Below are 25,992 nucleotides of genomic sequence, written 5' to 3' on the forward strand. Positions count from 1 at the left end.
CCTTCCAGACCTCAGGCTCCTGTAGTCACATTTCCAAGGGTGGAGAGATGGCTATAGCCCCAATCTTCCTCCATAGGTGGCCACACCCATCTCCATCCTGCCAGTCATTGAGATGATGGAGCTATTTCTGAAGGTAAGTTCCCTGTTATGGAAATATGTTCTATGGTCAAGCACCTCAGGATGAGCTGCTTCACTGGAAGAGGGCTGCCAATCCTGTGATCTGCTCGGGTCTGGGTCCTGACGAACTGCTTCCTTAGATGGTATCATGAGAGCGACCCTGCAGAAGACTTTCCCACCCCAACTATTTCAATAGCCCATTGGCTCCAATGTATCAAATACTGCAGTTTCATTGCTTTATGTCTTAAAAACCAGACTAAAATACAAATATCCCTGGGCTGGCTCCAAACACAAAACCATCCATCCTCAATTGATCAGATCATTTTCATAGATTCTTTTCACCTGTGACAGCTGGATTAAAAAAAAAAAAAGAAATCCTTTAGAGGACGAGCCCAAAGACAGGCATCTGGAAAGGTTCCAGGACAGGAAAAATAAAATGGAAGATGAGTAGAAACCAGAGAAAATTAAGGACATACTTCCCTTTTGCCTCAGACCAGTCCTGTATAGCACACCACACTTGTTTATTGAAGCAGAGGGTCAACATGGTGAGAAGGTCATACTGGTATCTGACTCCTTTACTTTATATCCCTGTCTTCTATTTCACATCCCTGAATTCAGAGCCTTCTCCCCAACAAAGCAGAAGTCAGCTCTACCTATGTTCTGTTTTATAAGTATAATAACCTAATTACTCAGAATTTTCCCCATTAATGGCAAAATTCATCTTCAGAATAAAAAGCTCCTCTGGTTATCAAGATTCTAGCATCTCAGTTTACTCTGGGTCTGATGAATAAATATCAGACATGTGTGGAACCTTCCAGGTGTCTCCCAAGGCAAGTTATAGCCCCAGTTAAGTTGGTAAAATGAAGGTGCTCAAGGTAGTGATCAGCCAAGCCATCAACATGCATGTGAAGGAAATCAGCCCCTCTCCGAGACTGCATGTCCACTTGCTCCTGAACTCCCTCCCAGGAGTTCTGTGCTAAGGAGCCTGTGAAGCAGTGTCAGTGTTAGCCTTTGTACCCCAGCCTTAGAATCACCCCTCCCCAACCAGGGGCTCCAGTGTGGCACCACAGTGAGTGCCTGAGATAAAGGTGGATAAAAAGGAAGCAGGTTTTTGCCAACATTGGTGTTTGAGAATATCCCGACCTAGGTAGCTCTCACCTCCCTCTGTGTCTAAGTCTCCTTTATCAACTTTCTTGCTGCAGCAGCAGTCACCTAGACCAATCAAGTAAAGAAAAAAATTAAACCAGGAGAGAAGTTCCTTGTGGTCCAAGGGAAGACTTGTCTGCAGCCCAGGTACGCCCACCAATCAAATTCCCTGTCTGGAGTGAGTGAAGAGACCTGGCACCCACACAGGATCAAGGACACAGTAGCAACTTTCAGTAACAACCAGGGTGATGGATGACTATGAGCATTTGGATCAGAGTCTCTTTGGAAACAGCCCATTGTCTGCTTGCCCAGGGTCTGTAATCATTCACACTACTAGGTTGAAAGGTTTCTAATGACTACATTTCCTTTTCCTGGCAAGGTAACCAGGCCAGCCTGGGCCACCACTGGTTGGAGTGAGTGAGTTTAGGAACAGCATCTTCATTTATCACTGCAACAGTAATGGCCACAATGCAAATGTCTGGGGCCCACAGATTACGTGTTTTTAAAATTGTGTAGAATGAAAGGTAGGTTTGAAGGGTTACATTTGGTTGCCATAGAGAAAAAAAGATAGCTAACACTCTCAACTGAAGTGATTTCTTGGAAAATCTTGGTATTACAACAAGAACATTTTATGCATAAGGCATTTCCCAGGCTATTGGTTACTATATCTCTATATTCCTAAGAACTTTCTATGAAGTCCCTTCATTAGGAACTAATGAAGTTTGGGATAAAAATCATCTATGAGCTTCCTTCTGTTGACTGAGCCTGTTTTCAAGCAATTGGAATTTTGACAATATCCAGATCTGAGTGTTTGTAAGTATATAGGAACTATGTTAAAATAACTCAGTTTAAAACCTAGTTGCATGCAAAATGAGTTGACCCAGAATGGAGACCCAGTTGGTGGAGGAGCAGTAGAATGACCACGAATAATGTCTTTGGGAACAGAGCTGGAAGCAAAGCTATAGCTGATACTGGGACTTCCAAAAGGCAGAATGATTTTGTTTGATAAAATTCCTCACAGCTTTTAAAGGAATTTGTGAACTGAAATAATGACTTGGTTTTAAGAATCTTGAATTATCAATTTTTAACCTGTACCACTTTCCTTGTTATACCAACTTACAAAATTAGAGTTTAAAATAAATAAAATTTTACAAGACCTGGTATCTTTCTTCTTCTTTTTTAATTCTTCAAGGTGACAAAGTGGAAAGAGGAGGAATGGGTCTATGAAATAGCTCTTTAGTTATTGGGAAGGACCTTTCTTCTGTGAGTATATATTAGTCTCCTACGAAACATTCCACTATACTGGAGAGGTTGAGAAATGCTAAAAAGTATTGCTCACCATCCCTAGTATCCAGAGGTTTACAATGCAGTTTGGAAAAGTGAAAGCAGTAAATATATAATTTAAGTGGCAGTGACATACTGTAGAAGTCATGGGAAGGCTTAGTGGAAGAACTACAGCTTATATTGAACACTGAAGGATTGATAGGATATGACTACATACAGAAAAGAGGAAGGATATTCCAGAAAAAGGCAACATGGGCAAAATCTTGGAATTAGAAATGAACATATTGTGTTTGAGGACAGTGAAACATACTGTTGTCTTAAGTTTTTCTTTTTCTTTTAAATCATAAAGAGTATGAGGTCAGGTTAGGTTAGAAAGGAGTTTAGGCAGTATCCTCTATTCAGTAGAGACCATTTGCAGCTTTGGACTAGGGAAGTAACATGATGATATCAGTACTTTACAGATATTAAATTGGCAGCAATGTTCATAGTAGAATTGAGTGGAGGAAAGTCTGGAGGTAGGAAATGAGAAACTACTTAGGAAGTTGTTGTCATTGACTCATCTAACCAGCCACCCATTTGTTCATCCATCCGTCCATCTATCTATCCATCCATCCATCCGTCCGTCCGTCCGTCCGTCAGTCCATCTGTCCATCCGTCTATCTATCTGTCCATCCATCCACCTATCTCTCCACTCAACCATCCATTTATTCCGGTAAGCATATAGGTATTTGATAAATTAGGAAGGAGATAATGAGAGCTTAGTAGCAAGAAGAGGAAGGGAAGAATATAAGGAACGTTCCAAATGAAGAATAAGAGATAAATTTCAAGTTTTCAAACTTCAGATGACTGTAAGAAGTGTGATACCACTAATAGAAACACAAAAGTTGTGGAAACATAGACATTGGGATACAGAGCTATTCTGGTTGTATAGAAGAAGGCAAGTTATTAGCATAGCACAGCTTCACAATCTAGAAGCATGTCTGTCACTCACTATAATTCCTGAAATTTTAGTTGAAATGACACTTATATAAATGGGAGGGATTTAAGGAATGAAATGGAGATTAGACCAGATACAACTATGCTCTCTGCTCAATCTTAGATCTCATGAATTAGGAAAGGTTCTTTGCTGATGATATTACCATCAAGCAATAGCAACTTGGAGGACACCTTGTCCAATCTCCCATCCATTACTTTGATGGCACTCATAATAAATGGTCATTGAGCTTATGCTTGAAATTGAAATAAGCTCAGAACTTCCCAAGGCAGCTCTGTTACATTTTCAGACTGCTCTGTTAGGAAGTTTTTCACTAAGTAGAGCTGAAATCGATATTGTTCTGTGTAAGTATACCACAAGACAATTGCGAGCCTTTTTCCACATGAAAAACCTAAAGAGGGTTAAAAGTAGTGATTATAATCAGTCAAGTCTCTTTTTATGACACATTTCATGCATCTGGGTCATATCTACAGTCTACAAGGGGTCTGTTTTTCAAGCCCAAAGCCATCTGATTCCCTGACTCACCTGGAGGACCAGGGAGGCCTTGTTGCCCTGGTAATCCATCTATTCCTTGGTCTCCGGGAAGCCCACGAGGTCCAGGAGATCCTGGTAGCCCAATTCCTGGGAAGCCAGGTGGACCACTGTGGCCTTTTTCACCAGGGAGTCCTGGTAACCCCTTTTCACCTGGGAAGCCCTGTCCACCATCTCCCTAGACAACACATAAGAAAGAATGAAAGCCGAATTTAGAGACTTAGCTGGAGAGTCCTCTGACCATAGGAAAGAGGCAACCAGTGTGAACACTGCTTTGTTTTTTGTTGAAATTCTCTGTCACTCTGGTTTATCAATTAATTCCTCTGAGTTTAGTTAATGAGAATGAAGCTTGTCAGCCCTGGGTGTTCTGATAATGCAAAAGGTTCTAGATCAGTGGAGGTCACAGAAAGCAGCTGGATTATTTGCAAGGGAAAGCTACTGAGAAGCTGAAGCATTTTAAGTGATATGGTCAATTGTTACTGGCATTTATTAAATGAGACAGTGACCCATTCTGAGAAAAAGATTCCCATTTTACAGAAAGGAAAAACACAGAGCAAAAAGTGTCAGTGGCTGAGGCAGGAAAAGAGGTTCTGGACTCTCTGTTTTGCCCCGTCTAATGGTCTAGTGGTCAGATGTGAGGATTTATAGAGCTAATCACCCAGGAACGATCAACTTACCAGAAGTCCTGGCAGACCTGGTAAACCTGGTATTCCATCCTTGCCTGGTGCTCCTGTCTCACCCGGGAGCCCCTGGGGACCAGGATCACCCTGCTCTCCTGGCATCCCTGATCTTGTACCGAGGGTTGATTCCCCTTTCTCTCCTTTGGGACCTGTAGGACCTTGAGGCCCAAATAAACCCTGACAAAAAGACAAACGGGAATGATCAGGAGATGCAGATTGCATAGAATTCTGGCACCTAGCATAAGTCTGACCTAAAGCAGGTCCTTGGGTACATTTTGGCACTGTTCTACACACTTGATTATGTCATTATCTTGGATTATAATTGTCCATTTATTTTGCTACCCTTTCTAAATTTTGAAATCTTTGAGGATGGTAACCTTGTCTTAATTCCAGTTTTATCTTCAGGGCCCAGCACGGTGCCAGGCAAATTATTTTCTGGAAAGAAGGGAGGGATTAAGAGAGGGAGGGAGGGAACATAGGTAGGTTAAGGCAGAAAGGGACTTTAGAGATCATCTAGTCCCACTTCTTCATATTACAGATCAGAAACCTGAAGCTTTGTTTTATCCCATTTTTCTTTTATGCGTCTTGGGAAAGTGGCAAGGAGTGAGGGGCACTTGAAAACTCCCATTGTACCTTCAGGGCCAAAGATTGGCCAGACTTACTGGAGCCCCTGATGGTCCCTGTGCGCCCCCAGAGCCTGGATCTCCTCTGGTCCCTTTAAGGCCTGGAAGGCCTATGCGACCTAGTGGCCCAGGCAGGCCTGGCACCCCAGGTGATCCAGTGTTGGAGACACCACCATCACAAGCACAGAAACCCAAGTCCCCTGGGGGAAAATAAAAGACAACGTTAAACAAAGTGGGCCATCTTTCCAAAAAGAAGGAAGACCTGACAGTGGTAATTTGTGACTTAAACAACTCCATGCAGGCAATCAAAAGTCTTGTGAACAGACTCAAATGAACTAGGTTCACTCTCCATCAAAGCACGTCTGTGCTAGTGATTTGGATTTCATTAGTTGGGATGGGGACCAGCCATCAGTGAGTCTAATGTACAGCCAGCATTGAGAACCACTGACCTATGCTAACTAAATGACACTCTGGAATCCAAGACACTCAAAGGTTTTCTTCACCAAAATGTCTTTCCCCCTGTCTTTTGTACACAGAGACAAATGCCAAATAAACTGATGATAGGATCTTCAGCAAAGCACCTGAAGAGGTATCAAGGAGTCACTACACTAGCACGGGACCCCAGCCACCTATACTTCCCTTGCTTACAGTCTGGAAAATGAGAATTTGGACCAACATAGGTGACTGAGTTCCCATTAGATCCTGAAGGGTCTCTTCTTACTTTAAGAAAAGTGATAATGCCTAAAACACTGAGAGAACAGTCTGTTCTCTAAATTAGCATTTCTCAAGTGTGATCCATAGACCTTCTGCACGAGTCACCTGTGATGCTTCTTTATAAGGAAGTTTGCTGGGCCTCACCTCAGGTCAAGTGAATCAGACTCTCAGGAGGCCAGACACGATAATTTAATTTTTAGTAATCTTCCTTAGGTCATTCTCATGTATAGTGAAGCTTAAGACTATCACTGTTAGAGAAAATCTTCTGGCCCCATGGGAACATAGAAGGGGAAGCATTAGAGTTGTCCCTCTTTAAGGAGTGAGAATGGTATCAAGAAGTACACTAGCTCTGTAGCGAGTCAGGGAAGGGATAAGGTTACTATCCTAAGTCAAGACTTGCAACTTAATGTCCTTTGCCCCAAATAGTCTTTCTTGGATGTGAATAGTAGAGATAAAGCTTTCAAAACCTTCTGAACTGGCTCCTATACTTAGGTAGTGACATTTTATAACAGGACACTGAGAAAAGAGAGGAGTTTGAGGAGAGCTGTGAATTACTTGAGAGAAGAGGAGCGACTTCAGGTACCTGAAATCACTAGGGCATCCCCAAACCTTTCTTCAGCCAGTAGTTTCACCTCTTCCTCCACCCTGCCTGGCCTGCAACTATATTGAATTGATTTATTTGAGCTTTAGCATCTTCCTCTCAGAGTATGAAATGGAGGAATGATCCAAAAGCAGCAAGAAGACGGAGAGAACAGTACAGCTGAAGGCCAGAGTCATCAATCAGTCCTTCAGTGGGGCCTGAAGTTGTTTTCCTGGAGCCAGTTGGCTTTTTCAGAGCGCCAGATCTGGACTGGCTCAGAGCCCTTTCATTCAAGCTGAAGGTAATAATAAGTAACTTCCGCCCTTTGATTTGCAAACAGAGGGGTTGAATCATGTGTTAGTTAACACTGTGGGCTGCTGGCATAGCTTCTGCTGGTGGAGAGGGTGGGAAGAGTAGCCTGTAAGCTACTTTGTCCTTTGTGACCTCAATTGCCAACCTTAGTCTTAGAGCCCTAAATATAACACTTCCAATAATCCTGCAATCAAATCCCCAGTCAAGATCCAAGATTGCTTTTTTTCAAGTTCCTAAAGTTGTTGGTTTGCTCATTCCCCAGAAAGCCTTCCCCAGGGAGTTTGGGGAACAAAAAACCCAAAGGGACAAAATCACCTTTTATTCCTTTGATGCCTTGGTTTCCTTTTTGACCTCGTTCTCCTTGGAGACCAGGGAACCCTGGCTGTGTGTTCTGTAGGGTTCCTGTCTCAAATGCTGGATCTTCAGAAAAAAGAAACATAAAACATTGGCTCCTTATGTGAGCCTGGGCTCATTTGACCCAGCACAGCAGCTAAGTCACCAAAGCCTCGGTTCTCAAGGCTCAACAACCAGAGCAGAGACCACACCCCCCACCAAAAAAAAAAAAATCCAAGACAGGGTCTTGAAGTCTTGAACAAGTTCATCCTCTGTTGGCTCGATTCACTCTATTACTACTTACAGAATGTCTACCATGTTCTAGGCATTGGACCAGACACTGGGGACATAGGAATGACCAAGGCAGCTTCAGTAACTCAGCAATCCCAATGTCTGTCCCAGAGAGTCCTCTTGGACAAAAAAGGACATGGAGGCAAAGTGCAGTGGTCATGGGATTTAGGTTACAAAGAAACATGCTAAGCATATTTCCAGTCTTCCACTTAGAATCTAGAATCCCATACTCAAGAAGATCTACAGAGAATAAGCCCTGTGGAGGCTTTTAGCAGCCACCTTGAGGATCCATGCCTGGCTGCCCAGTTCTCAGGCTCTCAGCCCACCCCTGAGGACCAGGGAAGACTTGAAAGAGCCAACACTTCTTCTTTAGGAGCTGCAAGATCAGAGGCTTAGGGGCTGAGAACAGTGAAGCATGGAGTGAAATGAGTACAAAGGTCAGAAGGCATCATGTAGTGTTTGGTCATTGAAATGGCCCTAGCTTGCTTGTTTCTTGATGAGCATTGTGACTGCTATGGTTGCTAAACTGTAGAGGCAGGACTCTGACTCAGAGAGGATGGGGCCTTCATCACTGCCCCTCTGTAGTTATCACGTGTCCTGTCTTAGCTGTTTCATCTGTGAAATTCGCTTTCCCTCAAAAATCATGACTGTTCTGCAGTCTGGATCACACCTGAGTCTCAAGACCAAAGAGAGAAATGAACAACTTACCAGGTGGGCCAGGTAGGCCTGGTAGGCCAGGTAGGCCTGGCAAACCGTCTTTACCAGGAAGGCCAGCTGCCCCAATTGTGGTATGACCTGGGTTTCCTTTGTCTCCTTTCAGTCCTGGAACTCCCTGGGGACCTAAGGTACCTGGCACACCTGGAAAGATAAGCCCACACAAAAATGCTAATCATGTCACCCTACTTACTCTTCAGGGGTATTCCACTCAGTGGCATAGGTTGGAAACTACCTCCAAGGGAAGAATTTGGGAAAGCATTTACCCTTCTCTTACATCAGAGTTAGGAGGGTCTTTAGGAATCACCTAACCTAAACTCTTAGGAAATTAAGGCCCAAAGACATGAGAAAACTTAGTCAAGGGCACAGAGCTTCTTCATGGCAAACCTGAGAGAGAAACCTGGGTCTCTAGCCTCCCACTTCTCGATTTTGTCCAATTTGCTGCTGGGATCAGCTGTACCTCTTCTAAGTAGCTGGTTTAAAAGCACAAGTATCTTTACAGAGGAATCTCTAAGGAATTTAGAAGTTGATACCTTTAAAAGTAATGTCTGAGGTTTTCTATTTGGGACATCACTGCCTCCCAGACTCTGATATGTCTTTTCTATTTTTACTACTATAGAATGACATATGGGTATTCCTCTACAATGGCTGTTATAAGGGTACCATCGATAGGATGATGGGGCCATTTAATGCCTGAGTTATACACAGAGTACGGGTTTGGGTACAAACTTTCCTCTGGGCTTTTGTTGTCCCCTATTGGAAAACATCAACTGGGATGGCACATCCTCAGAAGAGTGACAGGGCTCTGGAAGTCCAACCCAGGCCCCTCTCACTGCTGCAAACCTCAATGAGTCTGGGATTGCCTGTTTAGCTATGGTACATTATTGAGGCCAAAGGAAAGCTTGCCACTCAGACCCTCTCCTCATATACATTAGCCTTGGGCTGGCAGTGGTGAGCTCCCTGACTACAGTCAACCTTTCCTTTGACTTTGGCTAGGTATGTACCAGACACAGAGGTATAGAAGGAGATGCTGGGCACCAGAGTGTAGAGGGGACTGATTTGTGCAGGAGGTGAGTTAGTTTGTTTTACCTGGTAAAGCTGGTAAGCCAGGTGTGCCAGAAGAGCCAGGCAGGCCCTGGATGCCTTCATCACCTTTAAGTCCTGGAAGGCCTGGCATACCAGGGTCTCCAGGATAACCTGACATTGCAATGAAAAAAAAAAAGCAGTAAGCAAACCCAGAGGAGGTCCACAAATGCCACAAAATGCTTAAGAAGAGTTACAAGAAGATGTCTTCAGTTAAAAGTGCCTTTGTTGGGCTGGCCCGGTGGTTCAGGTGGTTGGAGCGCTGTGCTCCTAACGCCGAAGTCGTCAGTTCGATTTCCAAATGGGCCAGTGAGCTGCGCCCTCTACAGCTAAGATTGTGAACAACAGCTCTCCCTGGAGCTGGGCTGCTGTGAGCAGCGGAGGGCCAAAGAGAGCTGCCGTGGGCTGCTGTGAGAAGCTGACTGCCAACCCGGGACCCACTGCCTCAGCTGGCGGGAGAGCAAGGCTCATAATACCAACATGGGCCAGGGAGCTGTGTTGTACACAACTAGACTGAGAAACAACGGCTTGAACCAGAGTTGGGGGTGGGTAGGCGGAAGAAAGGGGAAAAAGAACATTAATTCAAAATGTCATATAGATTTAAAATGTAAAAGCTAAACTATATATATATATATATGTGTGTGTATATATATATATATATATATATGTGTGTGTATATATATATATATATATATATATATATATATTTAAAAAGTGCCTTTGTTGCCCTTCATAGGTCTCTCAGATGCTAATGGCCTCACGTGATGGTGGGCTTACTTGAACTAAGGCTCCAAACTCCACTAGTGTTCACCAGGGCTTGCCTTCCATGATAAGTTCTGGTAAGTACTAGGTAGTGTCTTCTACTCCTACTAGTAAATCTGTTGTAATGCCTCATTTTGGTTAAGGTGTTAAAGTCTACTGTTCATGTTATACACACATAGGTTTCTGAAACCTGGGAGTGGAACACAGAAAGCCACTGTCAACCATTAACATCTCTGCTTTAATGAGTTTGCCAGACAGGGCATGGGCCTGAGAGGATGAGAGGAGAGAGATACAGTGGTAACTTGCTTTTCTAATGTAATCCACGAGTTTTGAAATGTTCGAAAACAGCCGACAGCTAGGCCTCAGGATCTGAGTCGTGTTAGAAAACCGAAGCATTTACTTCCGGGTTTACGGCATTCATTAACCAAAATATTCGTCAATGGAGATGTTCGAAAACCGAGATACCACTGTAATTTGTAAGACCCAGGTGGAGGAGGCACTATAGTAGAAGCCTTTTGTCAAGCAAGAAGTAGCTGGGAACAGTGGGCATCTGGATCTTTGGAGAAGGCAACGGGAAGAGTTGGGCACACACAGTAACCAAAACAAGGAGAGATGAAGACAAATTCAAAATGTCATACTGCTGAGGGCTGTCAACCACTTGCTCCCCTAGCAAAAGTTACTTTTCCAATTCCAGTGAAATTGTTAAGCTCCAGCATGCATGGGATTGTGTAGATGAGACCCTCGTGTCCCATAATATCGGGCTGAAGTCAGCCTATCTGGGGAGGATATCAATCCTTCCCTAAGCATCACTAGAGAAAACATTTTTAGCAAATTCAGGCCCAGGCCAAGCCAAATCGTAGTCTTGGTGGACCCAATAAAAAATGGAGTGCAGGCTGTGGTTTCTTTCCCCAAGAGGTTAGCTTCATTCCCCAAGTTCAGGACCCATGAGGGGCCCTTGGAATGTTGGGTTCAGCAGTAATCCAGTGGCTGACAAAGCATTCTTTTAACAATTACAGAGGATATAGAATTTAACTCCCTGTCTTTTCTTCTCCACTCAAATCAAAGAAAAGTTGCACCTGAGATCACAGCACCATCTGTATCAAGGAAAACATCTGTGCCTGGCAGACCAATGCCACCTTTTTCGCCCTGCAAAGATTAAATACATTAAACATAAACATTTCCGTGACCCCATTACCCAAGATCTATGTGTCCTCAAAGCCATTCCCCAGAAAAATGAAAGATTCCTCCTTTTTATAACCCCTGATTTCCAGGGCCAACTAGTCCATAGGTTAATTTCAAAGTCCTATTAATTTAAGATGAAAGCAACGCAAGGCAGACCAAAGGCCTGACACTCAATTGCAAACCTGTCAAGGACAAGGGATCCCAATTTTATTTTGCAACCTGACTCCAGGACAATGTACTTTTCGGCCTGAGAAACATATCACAGGAATAGACAACATGGTTGCACCCAGGAGGTGCTAAGGGGGGAGCAGAGTTTTAACTTTCTTCCTACTCTCAGCAGGCCTGGGACTCTGCTACTGTCACTGCCTTTGTTAGTGGATGATGCCAGGCAGAGAAGTCAAAAGAGTCATAATTCACCCAAAAGAGGGACTCAGTTACCAAAATCAGATTTGGTGGCATATCCAGGGTGGGGTAGTGGGAGTTATCTGCCCCAGGTGCAGGCAATAAGGGGATGCATTGTTTGTAGAGAATTTAAGAACAGTAATGAAACTGAAAAGTTGGCAATTCTAAGTAATGTCAATAATAAAATATTCCTCCTTGTAGGGATAGATTTGTTCCCACAGCCCACCCCTTTAGTCTACCACTGATCAAGTGATATCTAAAGAATGTTCATCAGCTTTGTGTGTTCAAAGTAGGATGCATACATTTCATGTGAAAAGAGTGACATTTAAAATGTCAAAATATTAAAAAAACAAAAAACAAAAAATCTTCATCTCATAGACAGGCATTTGTTATGGTCTGAATGTTTGTGCCGCCCCCCCAATTCATGTTGAAAACCTAATGCCCAAGGTGATGGTATTAGGAGGTAGGGTCTTTGGGAGTTGACTGGGTCATGAGGGCAGAGCCCCCACGATTGGGATCAGTGCCCTAATAAAAGAAGACTGAGAGAGCTAGCTCGCCCTTTCCACCAAGTAAGGACACAGCAAGAAGCAAGCAGTTGGCAAGCTGGAAGAGGGCCTTCACCAGAACCCAACCATACTGGCACCCTCATCTCAGACGTTCAATCTCCAAAACTGTGAGCAATAAATTTCTGTTGTTTATAAGCCATCAGTCTGCAATGTTTTGTTATAGTAGCTCAAATGGACTAAACAACACCTATGGTGATTCTTCACCCTTCCATCTTCTTGATCCTGGATTTTCACCTCCCAACAATATTACCTTAATTCCTGGCAATCCATTAAGCCCAGGGAAACCTGAGGACCCCTTCTTGCCCTGTGAAAGAAACATATTTACAACTAAGAGCATTAAGAGGGGCTGGTTTTTGGGTTAGGCCCGGGGAAATGACACAGGGATCTTGGGGGGCATGTGTGGATTCAACCCAACTCTGGAATTTGTAAAATGTTTCAGAAGGCAATATGGCACACTAGGTCACCAACTTGCATGTTAGGAGGTACAAGGGCCACAGGCTAGAGATGAATACAAGCGGGATGGCCTTGCTAGGCCCTGATAACATGTTAAAGAGTGGCTGTGTCATAGCATGGCATGGCATAGCGCCGGACTTAACACTGGATACTCATCTTCTTGGCTGCAAACAGAAGAAGAGAGTGGCTGAGATCATGCCAATCAAAGGGAGGTAGACAATTTGCATTACAAACAGTGTCTCCCTTTGGACTGATGGCCATAATCAGTAAAGCAATGGGACCTTTTCATTCAGATTTTATACACCAAGGCTTTAATGATATTCACCAAAATACCTGACTCCCTGGAGGGCCTGGGACTCCTTCTGAACCCATGGGACCCTGTAAAGAGAATAGAGGCATCTTAGAAAGATTAATAGCCCACACTAGAAAAAGCCACTAGACTTACATAACAAAGCTATCCAACTGAATTCAGGATTTAGCGGCTCCTAAAATCAGGTAAGAGAATGTTCCTAGACCTAGCTTAATGACTTCTTTCTAAACACTAATCCATCAGGCTGAATAGCCACACAGAGCATTTTTAAAGAGCTAAATAAATGGAAACATTTTAAGTACTAGGTGGAATTTGGTAGACAGGCTGGGTGGTATTACACTTAGACTGCATTAGTTCCAAGTCATGAGATTTTTAAATAGATCGTGGAAGGGCCACTAGTCTCTCACCCCAAATGAATTGTTTGTTGGTGATTATGGGTTTTTCAAGACAAGAGAGTTGGGAAAAGCAGAGAAAGAAATGGCAGGGAAATGGATGAACATTTCTGAGTACTCAAAAGACTCTTTAACAAGCTTCATGACCAAACTAAAAACACAATTCTCTAAAATGTTACTTCTTTAAGGCTAAGGTCAGCCAATTGCTTACAGCCTAGCAGCCAGGTGTCTGAAGCTAGGGATCAGAGAGGCTAACAGTTAATTTTTTCCACTTGAAGTAAGATTATTATTGGAAACTTTCACTCCAAATATCACTATGGTCTAGAACTTTCCAGGCTTGTTTCTGTTCCACAAAGATTGCACTTGGACCTCTTTCTTCCATTCATGAAATGCCCACCTTCCCTCAGGATAGAATGGAATGAAAGTAAGACAACACTCACATAATTATTTAGCTCAAAAGATAATTATACATGAAGACAAGGAAAGAAAAAGGCTGAGGACTCATCTAGTGTAAGGGGTACATCACTTCTTATTCAAGGGAGCCACTAAGTCAAGGGAATGGGGCAAAGTGGAGAGAAGGAAGTCTTAGGGACAAGCTAGAAGTTGGAGGAAGAGAAACAAGAGAGGCTTAAGTGGCCATCATGTTACATAACATAAAGATGCCAACAGGGAATAAAATAAACCAGGTGACTTAACAGACCCAGGCAAGCAACATTTCAGGATCTTACCCTAGGTCCTGGCAGACCAGGGATTCCCTTTTCTCCTTTTTCTCCAGCAGTTCCAAATCCCTATAGGAAAGAAAAAGAAACAATAAGATATAACATTCATTTCCTCATAGGTCTCCTAACTCAATCCAAAGCAAGTAGGTAATTTCAAACCAGCCCCAGTGTCCCACTGGGGAGGCTTACCATGCTGAGTCTGTTGTCACTTCCTGAGATGTACATAGGGCCTGAATATAATTTGGACTATTCATTTAAGGTTCCCTTTTGGTTCCAGAAATAATATCTTCTCCCCCAAATACTATTACGTGTAGTTATAGCAACATGGACTAACAGCATAGAAATAATGAAATATCTGACCTCATTGACTTTGCATATGGGGAGACTAACACTCAGAAGGGCTAAGCATCCTTTCCATAAGAACGGGCTGCCTTCCACCATCTAGGAGCTTGGTTCTTTGACCCACAAATGGAGAATTGTGTTAATCCTTGAGGGTCATTATTAGAGGAGGGAGCTTTTGCCCTTTGGAGATATGATGGCTGCAATATCATCCTCAGTGGGAAGGAGTTTTTCTATCTTGGTCTAGAATCCTTCAGGCCCTAGGAGCATTCCAAAGGGGACTGTGACATGGTCTCCAACCCCTCTTGCCCTGCTTACAGTAGGTGAGAGCCTACAGACCTCATGACTTACAACCCTCATGGACATGACTTTGGGATTCTCTATGAAGAAGCCAAAATCCAAAAAGCAGAGTGAGTGAGAAAGAGTTTTCTCTCCTCTGGGTCCAAGGCAAGCATATTCTGGGCCCCTGAGGTACAGAAGAGTTCATTACCTAAGTGGATAAAGTCTTTCACAGCAAACGGAATCGAGGCCATTTTGTAGTTATTGTTTAAATTTTGACTTTCTGGAACATAGATTTTGGCAAACAACATTTAGGTCTATTGTGAGAGTAAAGGAGGCAGTGAAGCTTTCTTACATGTAAGTTTGTGATAGATGCTACATGCCACTGTGGCACATTACCTGTTGTCCTCTTGGTATGACTTGGCTCAGCTTGCTGTGAAAGCACTGCTCCAATCCCATTTGCAGTTTTTATTTCCTCTTATATACCCAGAGCATTCCCATGGGCACTGAAAACTGGCTTGAATAGCCCTTGGCTTTCTAGGGCCAAAGAGGTTTTTTTTTGTTTGTTTTTTGTTTTTAATGTTGGTTGTTTTATTGTCTTTTTGTTGGGGGAGAATATTTGTCTGTGAAGGGTCTGATTCAAAGCAAGCTTTGGTTTCTATTTGCTTTTCTTTACATCTATAGCTGTGTGTCAAGTAGCTGAGAACTCATGCCAAATAGGATTTCTGTTTGAAAGGCCTGTGGATGAAACTGAATGCAAAGTTATTTGAAATCTTCATTGTGTATCTCAAATCGGAAACCAAGGCATGCTGCCACCTGGTGGAATGTGTCTATTGGCCTCTGAAGTCACACACTTCATGCAGCCTTCCTGGCCTGCCCATGGAAGCTCTGGCAGCCCATGTTGCCCCAAACTCTTAAAGCGCTAAGATGAGTTATATGTGAAAGTTTGTAAGCAGAAGGCCTATATCACACTCCTGTCTCCATCAAGACACATCACTGCAGGCTGAACACGTACAAGGTGGTCCAATACATCGTTGATGAATGAAATGGAATAATGACCCAGAGACCAAAACTGTTACAAAGGGTCAAGGAAAGAATGTCCATGAACTGTCTCGTGCCCCCCACCTATCTTCCCACAGTTGTAAAGACAAAGGGGCCTTGTCTCCCTTCAGAAAACAGAAAGAGCCGCTGGACTCTTGCTTTCTCAGAGAGAGGGTCTGAGAACTTGCGCTACAATGTGAACAAAAATAAGTGCACAAAAAGGTTAAAAAGGAAAAAAACAACAACATTAAAGACAGTAATTTGTGAGTATGGGTTAAAGCCAATAAGAAATACAACTTGGCAAGATATTGGGCTGTGGGCTCGGCTTGTCTCCTAGCACAGGGAGGCACCATACAGGGCCCTGATGTTCTCGCAAGATGTCCTGGGACCCGGCCCTGTCACAAATAGACCTTGTCATGAGCTGTCCTGTGCTCTCTGCTCCCTTCTTACCCATGGCCAGGAAAGCCTCATCAGAGCACTAGCTTGGCTGTTTACAAGCCCATTTCCCAGGGCCCTGGTCTTCTGGTATTTTTGGTTCAAAGATATTAATGACTTGGCAAATAACTCAACTTCAGTCACTTGGCCAGGAGTAAGGGGGAATGACACAGTCACTGAGGCAGGGTGAGGAAGGTGGTGCTAGAAAAAGATAAGCGGAGTTATAAAAATAGTCATGGGGATGTAAAGTACGGCATAGGGAATATAGTCAATAATGTAGTAATAACTCTGTATGGTGACAATGGGTACTAGATAGCGCTGTGATCACTTCGTAAGGTATACACACATCTAAGCATATGTTGTGCACCTGAAACTAATATAACATTGTATGGTAACTATAATTAAAAACTAAATATAAAAAATAAATAAAAATTAAACATCATTAAGAAAGAAAGGAAGGAAGGAAGGAAGGAAGGAAGGAAGGAAGGAAGGAAGGAAGAAAGAAAGAAAGAAAGAAAGAAAGAAAGAAAGAAAGAAAGAAAGAAAGAAAGAAAGAAAGAAAGAAAAAGAAAAAGAAAAAGAGAAAAATAAAGAGGCAAGCTGCAAACACTAGGCTGCAACCAGAGGGTGTCAGGCCCCACTCTCGAGCAAGAGACATTGTGGCCACGGGTCCTCAGAGGCACGCTCTTCTGAGAGGCAGGCCACTACACTGTCACACACTGCTCACGCTTGTCCCCCAACCCAAACGGCTCCCCACAGCCCGGCCCGGTGAAGACAATGGACATGGCTAGACCCCTCTCCACAGCAAGGGCAGCTTCTCTAACTGAGGCAGTCAGGAGGGAGGCTGAAGCATGAAAAGGGGAGTGAGGCCGTGGGGGAGGAGGTGGGGAGGGATTTGTGGTGATATTTTGGAAGCTACACCGCAGAAATCTGTTCTACTTGGCACTGCAAGGGTGACTTGAGATTTGAAACTTTAGAGGTTAGGAAGTCTTTCTCAACTCTGGCCATGTCACACTGCTGCTATTGCCCCGCAGGGCGCCAGGGTTCAGGGCCCAGCCTAAGTCTGGCAAGCGGGCTGCTCCTCCAAAGGACCTACCTGAAGTGCCTGCAAAGCCTGGTGCTCGACCAAAGGAGAACCCCACCTGCCCAGTAGCTGCCTCAGATCCACTCAATAGGTACCTCAGGATTTGCCAGTTTCTTCTCTTCTCTCTCCCCTCATCTCTTCCATTTTGCCTTACCCTGTGTTTGTTGGTCCCTTAGACAGAAGGCACACAGGTATTGATTCTCTCTGACAATCTCTATGAGAGTACCTGTTGCCCACAAGTGTGAGTGTGCTCCTAGGGATAATGGGGTGAATGTGTGAAGTTGGGACTGAGCCAGAAAATCGGGGATGTTTGATCACTGCAGAGGGGGCAAGAGAAAGAAGGTGAGGCCTAAATCTGTCAGGTTAGCCACTTGTCAGCAGCTCCTGCAAAGGTTTAGGCTCAGATGAAAAGGCAACAAATGGTTAAAAGGAACATTTTGAATTCCCTGGAGATTTTCATCCTCAGCATTGCCTTGTTTCTCAGTGAGTGTGGATAATTGAAAGCTGATGTGAAGGCTTTGGTTTTGAGAAATGTGTTTCCTCTGAAAAGCCCAGAGTATCTGAAACACATTATCACCTTTCTTCTCTCAACTTTTCTGTCAGAAGGCACATAAGGTATCTTGGAATGTTCCCATTAAGCAGATAGAGATGTTAGTAGTGAAGGAGTTACGTGACTTGGCCAGGGTCGCACATCAAATTTATGCCGAAGTGGGCTGAGAACTCTGGTTTCTTGATTCCCACTGTCATGCGGGAGACCCTGCTTGCTGCGCCATTTGTCGTGCTGGGTGTCATGCTGTGTCTCTGCTCCCGCTCCCTGCACAAGAACACAGGTGTCGTGCGGGACGGCCTGTGGGGTCTCTACTCCCGCTCCCCACATAAGAACACAGGATATGGTGAGGCCCAAAAGGAACACCCACGGAGCCATAGGTAGGGGAGTCATACCACTGTGGTCTCACTGGAGGCTGGGTTCACACAACGTGCAACCTGCTGTCCGCTTTTCTGCCAACCGACCAACAACTCTCCTCCACTCTTCTCGACTCTGCTCTTCTTCCCTCCGTAGCCACAGCAGTTATATTAGCGGCCAATGTCTCAATGGTTACAGCTGACGGCCAACTAGCCACAGCTGATGGCCATCTACCACCCGAGCCAGGACCCCTCCATATGAGGCTGAGAGCCTGGAAACTGCTCTCTGGGGCTCTGTCCCCACACCCACCCTCTGAAAACGTGCTGTTCTATATAAAGGGAAATTTTTTTTCCAGCTTGGATGTCTTTACTGGGGCTTCTGTTTTTCAGCCCTCACTGTGAAACACTGGAAATGCTGAGCTTCAAACGGTATTGCAATTTATCATCTGGCATTGTTGTCAGCCGATCTGTCTTTCTTTTACAGGACAAAAGGAAGCGGGGTGAAATTGCAGCAAGGGGAATCCTTTGAGGTAGAACTGGGAAGAGAATGGGAGGGAGTGCGGGAGGGAGAGAAGAAGGGTGCGTGAGCCGGTGAACCCACTAATGCCAGAGATCATAAAATCTACCACCGTATTGACAAGAATGAACTGGACTGTAGGGGGCAGTATGGTATGGGGGAAAGCCCTGAATTAGCTAGCATTCAAGGAAGCTGAATTTCAGTCTCAGTTCTGATAATAACTTGCTGTGTAATTTTGGACAATCTTCTTCATCCATTCAGGCCATGGTTTCCTCACAAGTACAAGGAGATAAGCCCAACCCACCTTGCTTTCCTCACTGGCATGATGTGAGGTAATTAGAAGCAATGTGAAATGCTCACAAAGGAAGGTACAAACCATCTTCCTCAACCCACTTGCAAAGTACTTTATATCTGTGCTGCCCAATAGAAACATTACGTGAGCTACTATGTTATAGCCACATTAAAAAGGAAAATAAACATTTGAGATTATTTTAATAACATTTTATTTAACCCACTATATCATAACTATTGTCATTTCAACATTGACATAAAATTGTTAATGAGATATTTTAGATTTTTTTCCCCCTCATACTTTTTACAATCTGGTGTGTATTTCACACTTACAGCACATCTTCTTTCAGACTAGCCATACTTCAAGGGATTGGTAGCCATTTGTGGCTGGTGGTTATTATATTTGACAGTACAGCTTTATACTTTGTAAAGAAACATGTACATTGAGAGCTGGGCCTCAAAACAGTAGATATGACCACTGCTATATTCCAGATATACAGAGAGGTTCAGAAACTTCAAAAATTCCCAGAGCTGGAGCTCGTTCTGAAATCCAGGTGTCCTAGCTCCAACATCAGGGTCCTCTTCCTTTCTGATTCATTAGATTCTGAGCTTATTAAAACCAAGGGCATTGAACAGATGATTCTCTGTTCCCCTGTGTTTCTACAGAGTAAAAGGGATCACCATAGAAGCAACCTGTGCCACTGGCTCTGCTGATTCTGTTTTCTGGCCACTTGGAGAGAAGCAAAGTGTTTCAAAGAACTGTAGAGAAGCACTAGAGTCATCTATCCCCACTTTGCCAGCAAGCAGGGGCCGGTCCAGTCATCTTTGATTCATTCATTTCCCTCCCTACTCCTATACCCAATCTGTGAAAATCTGTCAGCTCCTCTTTCAAAACACATCTTGTGATTTAAGAAACGTATCAACCAGATGTAATATGTGGGTCTTGTTTGGATTCTGATTCCAATAAGGCAATTATAAAAATTATGTTTATGAGACAATCATAAATCTGAATTTTGACTTAACAGATATTAAGTAATTACTAATAATTAGTTAGTGATGATGACATTGTCACTATGTTTTTTAAAAGCCCTTATCTCACAGAAATACTGAAGTATTTATAATGAAATGATATGTCTGTTATTTGCTTCAGATTGGTCATGAGTTACTAATTATTGATGCTGAGTGATAGATACACAGGGGTATCATTATGCCATTCTCTCTACTCTGTATATGTTTGAAACGTTCCATAATAAAAAGTTTAAACTTTTTATATTTTGAATCCATGTGCTTCTCTCCATTTCCCTTGTTATCTCCTTAGTTCAAGCCACCACCATCTTTCACCTGGACTTTTGCAGTAGCCTCTGTTTGCACCCCCTCCTACATTCTCTACTCCCCCTGCCTCCCCACCCCCCACCACCAGAGTGATCTTAACAATACACGTCAGAGCCTTCTAATGACTCCCTACTATGTTTAACATAAAAGCTACATTTGACCTACAAAAGTCTCTATGATCTGACTCCTCTCTGTCTGGTTCTTGGCCTTGCTCACTCTGTTCCCACTCATTCACCTTCCTGTTGTTCCTCAAAAGCTCTGAGCTTTCTTTCAAACTCAGAGTCTTGGCACTTATGGTTCTCTCAGCCAGAAAGAATCATCCTGCTCCTCACATGACTTGCTCCCTCATAATATGCACTTCTTCAGTGAGGCCCTTCTTGACCACTGTCCCAAGTAGCCCACTCCATTCCCCATCCACACTCCATCACTTTAACTTTTTTAAAAAATCTTCTATGTATCTCTCACCACTATGAACTTGTTCTTGATTCCTTTTGTTTACTCATTTATTGTCTGTCTTTTCCCTCACTCCCCCATTAGAATGTACTCTCCTCAAGGACAGGGACTTCTACTTATTGGACTGTTATTTACTCTTGTAGTCTCAGAGTCCAGCAGAATGCCTAGCACATAGGGGCCCTCAAAAGGTATTTGTTGAGTGAAAAAAACTAAGATACAAGGGCAGATAGGAAAAGTAAAGATAGGATTACTAAGATTAACTACCTTTTACTGAACAACTGATAAGTGCCAGCATGTGCTACGTCCTTCATTAGCTTAAGAAACTTGTCCAAGTTTCATTCAGTTAAGAAACTTGTCCAAGGTCACATTGCTAGAAACTGCTGAAACTGAAAGTCAAGCCTAGATCTGTTTTAATTCTAGAGCTTCAGCTGATAACCTCTAAAACATATTAACTCATGAAAAACCATGCTAATGTCCCAATGTGTTCAAGAACCAAGAACATTTCAAATGCTTCAAGTAACAAAGATGCTGGAATCCTCTACAATAACCATAGGAAGAGGTCTTCCTGTTAGCCTTCTATTGCTATAGCTTTTGTCCAATCAGATCCTTGAATACATGTTGACCAAATGTGGAGACTTACCGGGAGACCTGGAGGGCCACTTGTTCCTGGCAAACCATGAAACCCTGGTTCTCCCTGGAAAAAAAAACAACAAGCAAAGCTTAGTGAGTAGCAGCAGGAAGCAGTGAATATAAAGAAGATGGCTGGGCTGTGGGGAACCAATGGAATATCAGGATTGGGACACCGAAAGGTGGTGTAGATTCCCCAGGCTCCCCAGATTTCCCCAGAGAAAAACAATTAACTGCACCAGGATGTCTTAGTTGCGGGAGCCCTCTGTATTGTGCAAAAAACCAAGGCCCATGGCAGGGAAATAAAACTGTCTAAAATAGTTTCAAATTCCAAGGATAATTGGGAGATAGAAAGTTTGATCATCTCCTTTCTTTCTAGTGGAAGAAGCTTTTCAGTGTGATTTCTTATCGCAAATTATAGGCTGCAAAGAAATCAATGGTTTTGGAAAAAGGGTGACACTACAATTTGGATAGGGACAGAACACTTTAATCTGTCTCTCCCTGATATGCTAATTTTCCCCAATGTGCCATGGAAGGCTCCCTAAGGTTTGGGAATGATCAAGGATGCAGACAATCTTTCATGTGCTCCCAAACTGTTTCCAATCAATGATTACTTCCTGTAAACCTGGAAGGGGCTTGGAGCTATTGCCTCCTCAAAGACAAAGTTAAAGAAATGGAACTAAACACCTTGCCCTACCTGTCCCTTGACCACAGGCACAGAATCACAAAACTTAAGGAATCCCAGGAAGGAAGGAAATGCAAGTTACTGAAAGATATCTGCACACCTTAACAGCATACAGCCATTCAAATACAACCACATGCACACACTCACATCAAAATACAGATTGTAAAATATCTTGGTTAAACATGTCTACAACTTTAGCCTTGATAGTTCAGATCAGGTGAATTAGGTCGGGCATCTATTGCCACTTGGTGACAGTATATCCTTTTGGCAGTGTCAAGTTTTGATGTCAAATAACTGTTTTAAAAAGATAACTCAAAAAGTAACCATTTATATCCTATGTGTTCTGTCACAGTGCTTTGGGGACAACATAAATATTGAGAAAGTTGGGAGTTAGGAGGGAAAAAACCCCAAGTATTTAATATTTGTTTTAAGCTATTTAGCATCTTGATAATTGAATCTACAAAATTGAAACACAGAAAGTATCACTCAAATGAATACTCAGAAACCCTCATATCCACACATATCCACACATCATATCCACACATCATATCCACTCATATCCACACATCAAAAACAAAACAAAACAAAACAAACATACAAACCAACAAAAACAGATGTTTTAGAAAGCCTTTCACAAGGGACAAAACAAAGAATGTTTTAACCTTTACTTTCGAACAAAAATCCATTGTTCAGAACCCTCCATCCTTCCAGTATAGTCTGGTTATTAGAGTTGAACTTTTGGTATTAATAGGAAAAGGCTCATTAACTTTTCCTGTTCTCAAATGTTCACTACCTTAGAGCCTTTCTTTCCTTTGGGGATTCCCATAAACTCCAGTTCTCCGGTAGATGGTGGGGGTCCTGCAGGGCCGGGGAGGCCAACATCCCCCTGTAAGATCAAATGGAGCATTAAGCAAAACAGAAGACACACAGACCATTTCTCCAACGGGTAGGTTTATCCTCTGCATGTAATTTACAAATAAACTGTCCATTACTTTGGCCTATTCACCCTCACCTTGCATCATTAAGGAAAAAAATTATCAGTGCCAAAGGGTGAGAAGAATTATAAACCTGTCCAAATACATTTTGTACCAGCACTGCCGAGGCAGGAAGGAAGATAGATGGAAAAAAACCACTGGTTCATGGCTGCCATGATCATGCATGAAGGGTATTTACAAAAGAACAAAAAAAAGACTCTAATTGGCTCAATCATTGCCAAGAGCATAAGCAGAGACAGTGAAGTCCATGCTGGAACATTGGAGGCTGGATTTGCTCCTTGAAGGCAGTGCAATCTACAAGAGACAGCATGAAGAGTGGGGAGAACAAGCTCCCAGTCTACCTTGAGGCTCCCAAATCACTACACAGTTTGTACACAGGGAAATAGGAGAATGAGGGAAGGGAAATAAAAGACAATGGTAAAAGAGCAGTTTAGGAGGAGAGAGAGAGAAGAGATAGAGAGAGAAGGAGGAGGAGGAGGAAGAGGAAGGATGGAGGTAAGAGGAAAAGCAGAGAAAAGGAAAAGGAAGATGACACAGTATACAAAAGACCAGGGAAATACCCATGTAGAAGGAAGAGGAAATATATTTTGAGAGGGTCTTTGTAAGACATATACACTTCACAGTAGGAAGGAGGAAGACTACAATATTTTGAAGGAGAAAGACCACGATAGTCTATGCGTGGCATGTGCACATTCAGCCCTCAAGGTACCCCCACCAGAGGATCCACGTGAGGTGGGAAATGCTCATTTCCCAAGGCAAAGATCCAGATACCCTTACACAAGCAGGCACATGGGTGCAGACAGAGATGTTTCTTGGAGCATATGGAATGCAGATTGTATTGTGCAAAACCTATTTACCTTGTCTCCTTTCTCTCCTTGGAAGCCTAACCCCATATTCCCCTGGGGCATGGGGTATAGGGAGGAAAAAACAAAATTGATTACTAACAAGCTTTAGGAACTTCAATTGGAATTCAGTCTTTTTACCAGAAAGTACATTTAACCAGACCAGACTATCTCTGGGGAAACTAGAGTACTTAGTAGTAGGAGGCCAAATGCTCAAAGACAACATATACTTACATCAAGACCAGGTAGACCAGGGGGGCCTGGAGAACCCTATATTAAAAATGAAAGGAAAAAGTTAGCACTTGTTAGTTTCAGCCGAAAAGAACCTGGGCTTGTCGAGAATCACCGGGGTAAGTCCCCCACTGCCTTAGTTGTAAGCCTGGCTTTCGTGCATCAAATTCTAGCTCCATCTCCCCGGTTCCTATTTCATCTCCTTTGAAATCTCCCAAATTGATCTGACAGCTACATTCATGCTAAGGTAGTGAAGATTTCACTTGTGATTCCTTCCAAAAGGCCAGGAAATAAAAAAATGATGACCTTTGCTGAAGCTAAACCAAAGTAACCAGTGGTGGGATTTCATGCACCGGAGAGAGAAGAATCTGGGGCAGGGCTTTCCCAGAACTACACAGATGACTGGCTATGCTCTTCCTATAACCAGTGATGGCAAGTAGGTTTGATATCAGAAAGATAGGTAGGTAGAGCTCTCCAAGGTGCAGTGTTAAGAAGGATTTTGAAGCTTCTGTGCTCAGGGCAGGTGATGGTGGTGGTGGTATGACTAATTAGCAATGTCTGTCATGGATGAGGGGAGTGGACGGTAGCAATAGAGGTGCCAGGTATCTGCCATCTCTGGGTTATAGTTTAGGTTGAGCTAGACTAGGAGGTTTTGGAGGCACAGAGTGAATTGTCAGAAAGACTCTAATAAATAAAGACACCACATAGCTCTTTACAAGAGCATGCTTCATTTTAATCCTCCAAGAATGGAAGTTGTCTTTCTCCACTAGGCGGGCCTGCATTTACATAGACATTACACTAAACCCATGGCCTGGTGCGGAAAGCATTTATGTGAATTCTATGATCAGATGGTAGACTTAAGTTACTTACTTGCAATCCTGGTGATCCTATGGGTCCTATAGCTCCAGGAGACCCAGGTGGTCCTTGTGGGCCCTAGAGAGGCAAGTTTTTAGCAAGGTCAAAAAAATCAAGGCAGTTTCTCAAGGAAAAGGAAAATATATGTCCACAAGAATGTTCATAGCAACTTTATTCATAATAGCAAAAAACTGGAAATGTCCCAGGTGTCCATTGATACAAGGATTGATTAAAGAACCATGATACCTCCACACAGTGCAATAAATGCTTAACAATAAAAATTGACAAACTACTGATATGTGAAACAATGCGGATGAATCTCAAAAACATTGCTAAGTGAAAGAAGCCAGACCCTGAAGGCTACATATTGTATTATTCCCTTTATATGACGTTTTAGAATAGGAAAACCTGATCTAGGGTGGAAAAAATCATCAGACTAGTGGTTGCCTTTGGGGTGATGTGGGGGCAGGAAATGAATAGAAAAGGGAAGGAAGGAACTTTCTGAGGTGATGGAAATGTTCTATACCTTAAGAGGGGTTTGGGTTACACAAGAGTGTGCATTTGTCAAAACACAGCAAATGCACACTTAAGATTTGTGTATTTTGTGTAAATTTTACATAAAAAGAAAAATAATAAACGAATTTTGCAGTCTAGCTAATAATAGGCATGCTATAGTATTTAGGGGTAAGAGTACTGTTTTCTGCAATTTAATTTAAAATGCATACAATTAAATGGATTGGGTGGATACAGATTGATAGAAGTGGGTTTAAACAAATACAGTAATGTATTAATGGTATTGGTGTTCAGTGCAAAATTTGTTCAACTTTGCTTTATATTTGAAAATTTTTCATATTAAAGTGATGTAAAAGACAAAAACTTAAAAGAGAAAGCAAAA

The 25,992-nt window shown here is 42.9% G+C and overlaps 1 protein-coding gene across 2 annotated transcripts in view; it reads right to left on the reverse strand.

Annotated features, from left to right (window-relative positions):
• COL4A6 (collagen type IV alpha 6 chain) overlaps window positions 1–25,992 on the reverse strand; it is a 330,706-nt gene that overhangs the window by 27,830 nt on the left and 276,884 nt on the right. The window contains exons 9-24 of one of the 2 annotated variants that reach the window (XM_074324270.1): window positions 25,113–25,175; window positions 24,246–24,281; window positions 24,027–24,068; window positions 22,968–23,060; window positions 21,503–21,556; window positions 14,198–14,257; window positions 13,101–13,145; window positions 12,565–12,618; window positions 11,241–11,310; window positions 9,409–9,516; window positions 8,314–8,463; window positions 7,297–7,401; window positions 5,415–5,575; window positions 4,750–4,929; window positions 4,067–4,250; window positions 1,276–1,329 (exon numbers count right to left, since the gene is read on the reverse strand). In XM_074324270.1, the coding sequence (XP_074180371.1) occupies window positions 1,276–1,329; window positions 4,067–4,250; window positions 4,750–4,929; window positions 5,415–5,575; window positions 7,297–7,401; window positions 8,314–8,463; window positions 9,409–9,516; window positions 11,241–11,310; window positions 12,565–12,618; window positions 13,101–13,145; window positions 14,198–14,257; window positions 21,503–21,556; window positions 22,968–23,060; window positions 24,027–24,068; window positions 24,246–24,281; window positions 25,113–25,175 (1,459 nt within the window). The remainder of the gene's footprint in view (window positions 1–1,275; window positions 1,330–4,066; window positions 4,251–4,749; window positions 4,930–5,414; window positions 5,576–7,296; window positions 7,402–8,313; window positions 8,464–9,408; window positions 9,517–11,240; window positions 11,311–12,564; window positions 12,619–13,100; window positions 13,146–14,197; window positions 14,258–21,502; window positions 21,557–22,967; window positions 23,061–24,026; window positions 24,069–24,245; window positions 24,282–25,112; window positions 25,176–25,992) is intronic. The other variant, XM_074324271.1, reaches the window with a different exon arrangement.

The sequence above is a fragment of the Rhinolophus sinicus genome, chromosome X, assembly GCF_036562045.2.
Source record: "Rhinolophus sinicus isolate RSC01 chromosome X, ASM3656204v1, whole genome shotgun sequence".
Classification (NCBI taxonomy): domain Eukaryota; kingdom Metazoa; phylum Chordata; class Mammalia; order Chiroptera; family Rhinolophidae; genus Rhinolophus; species Rhinolophus sinicus.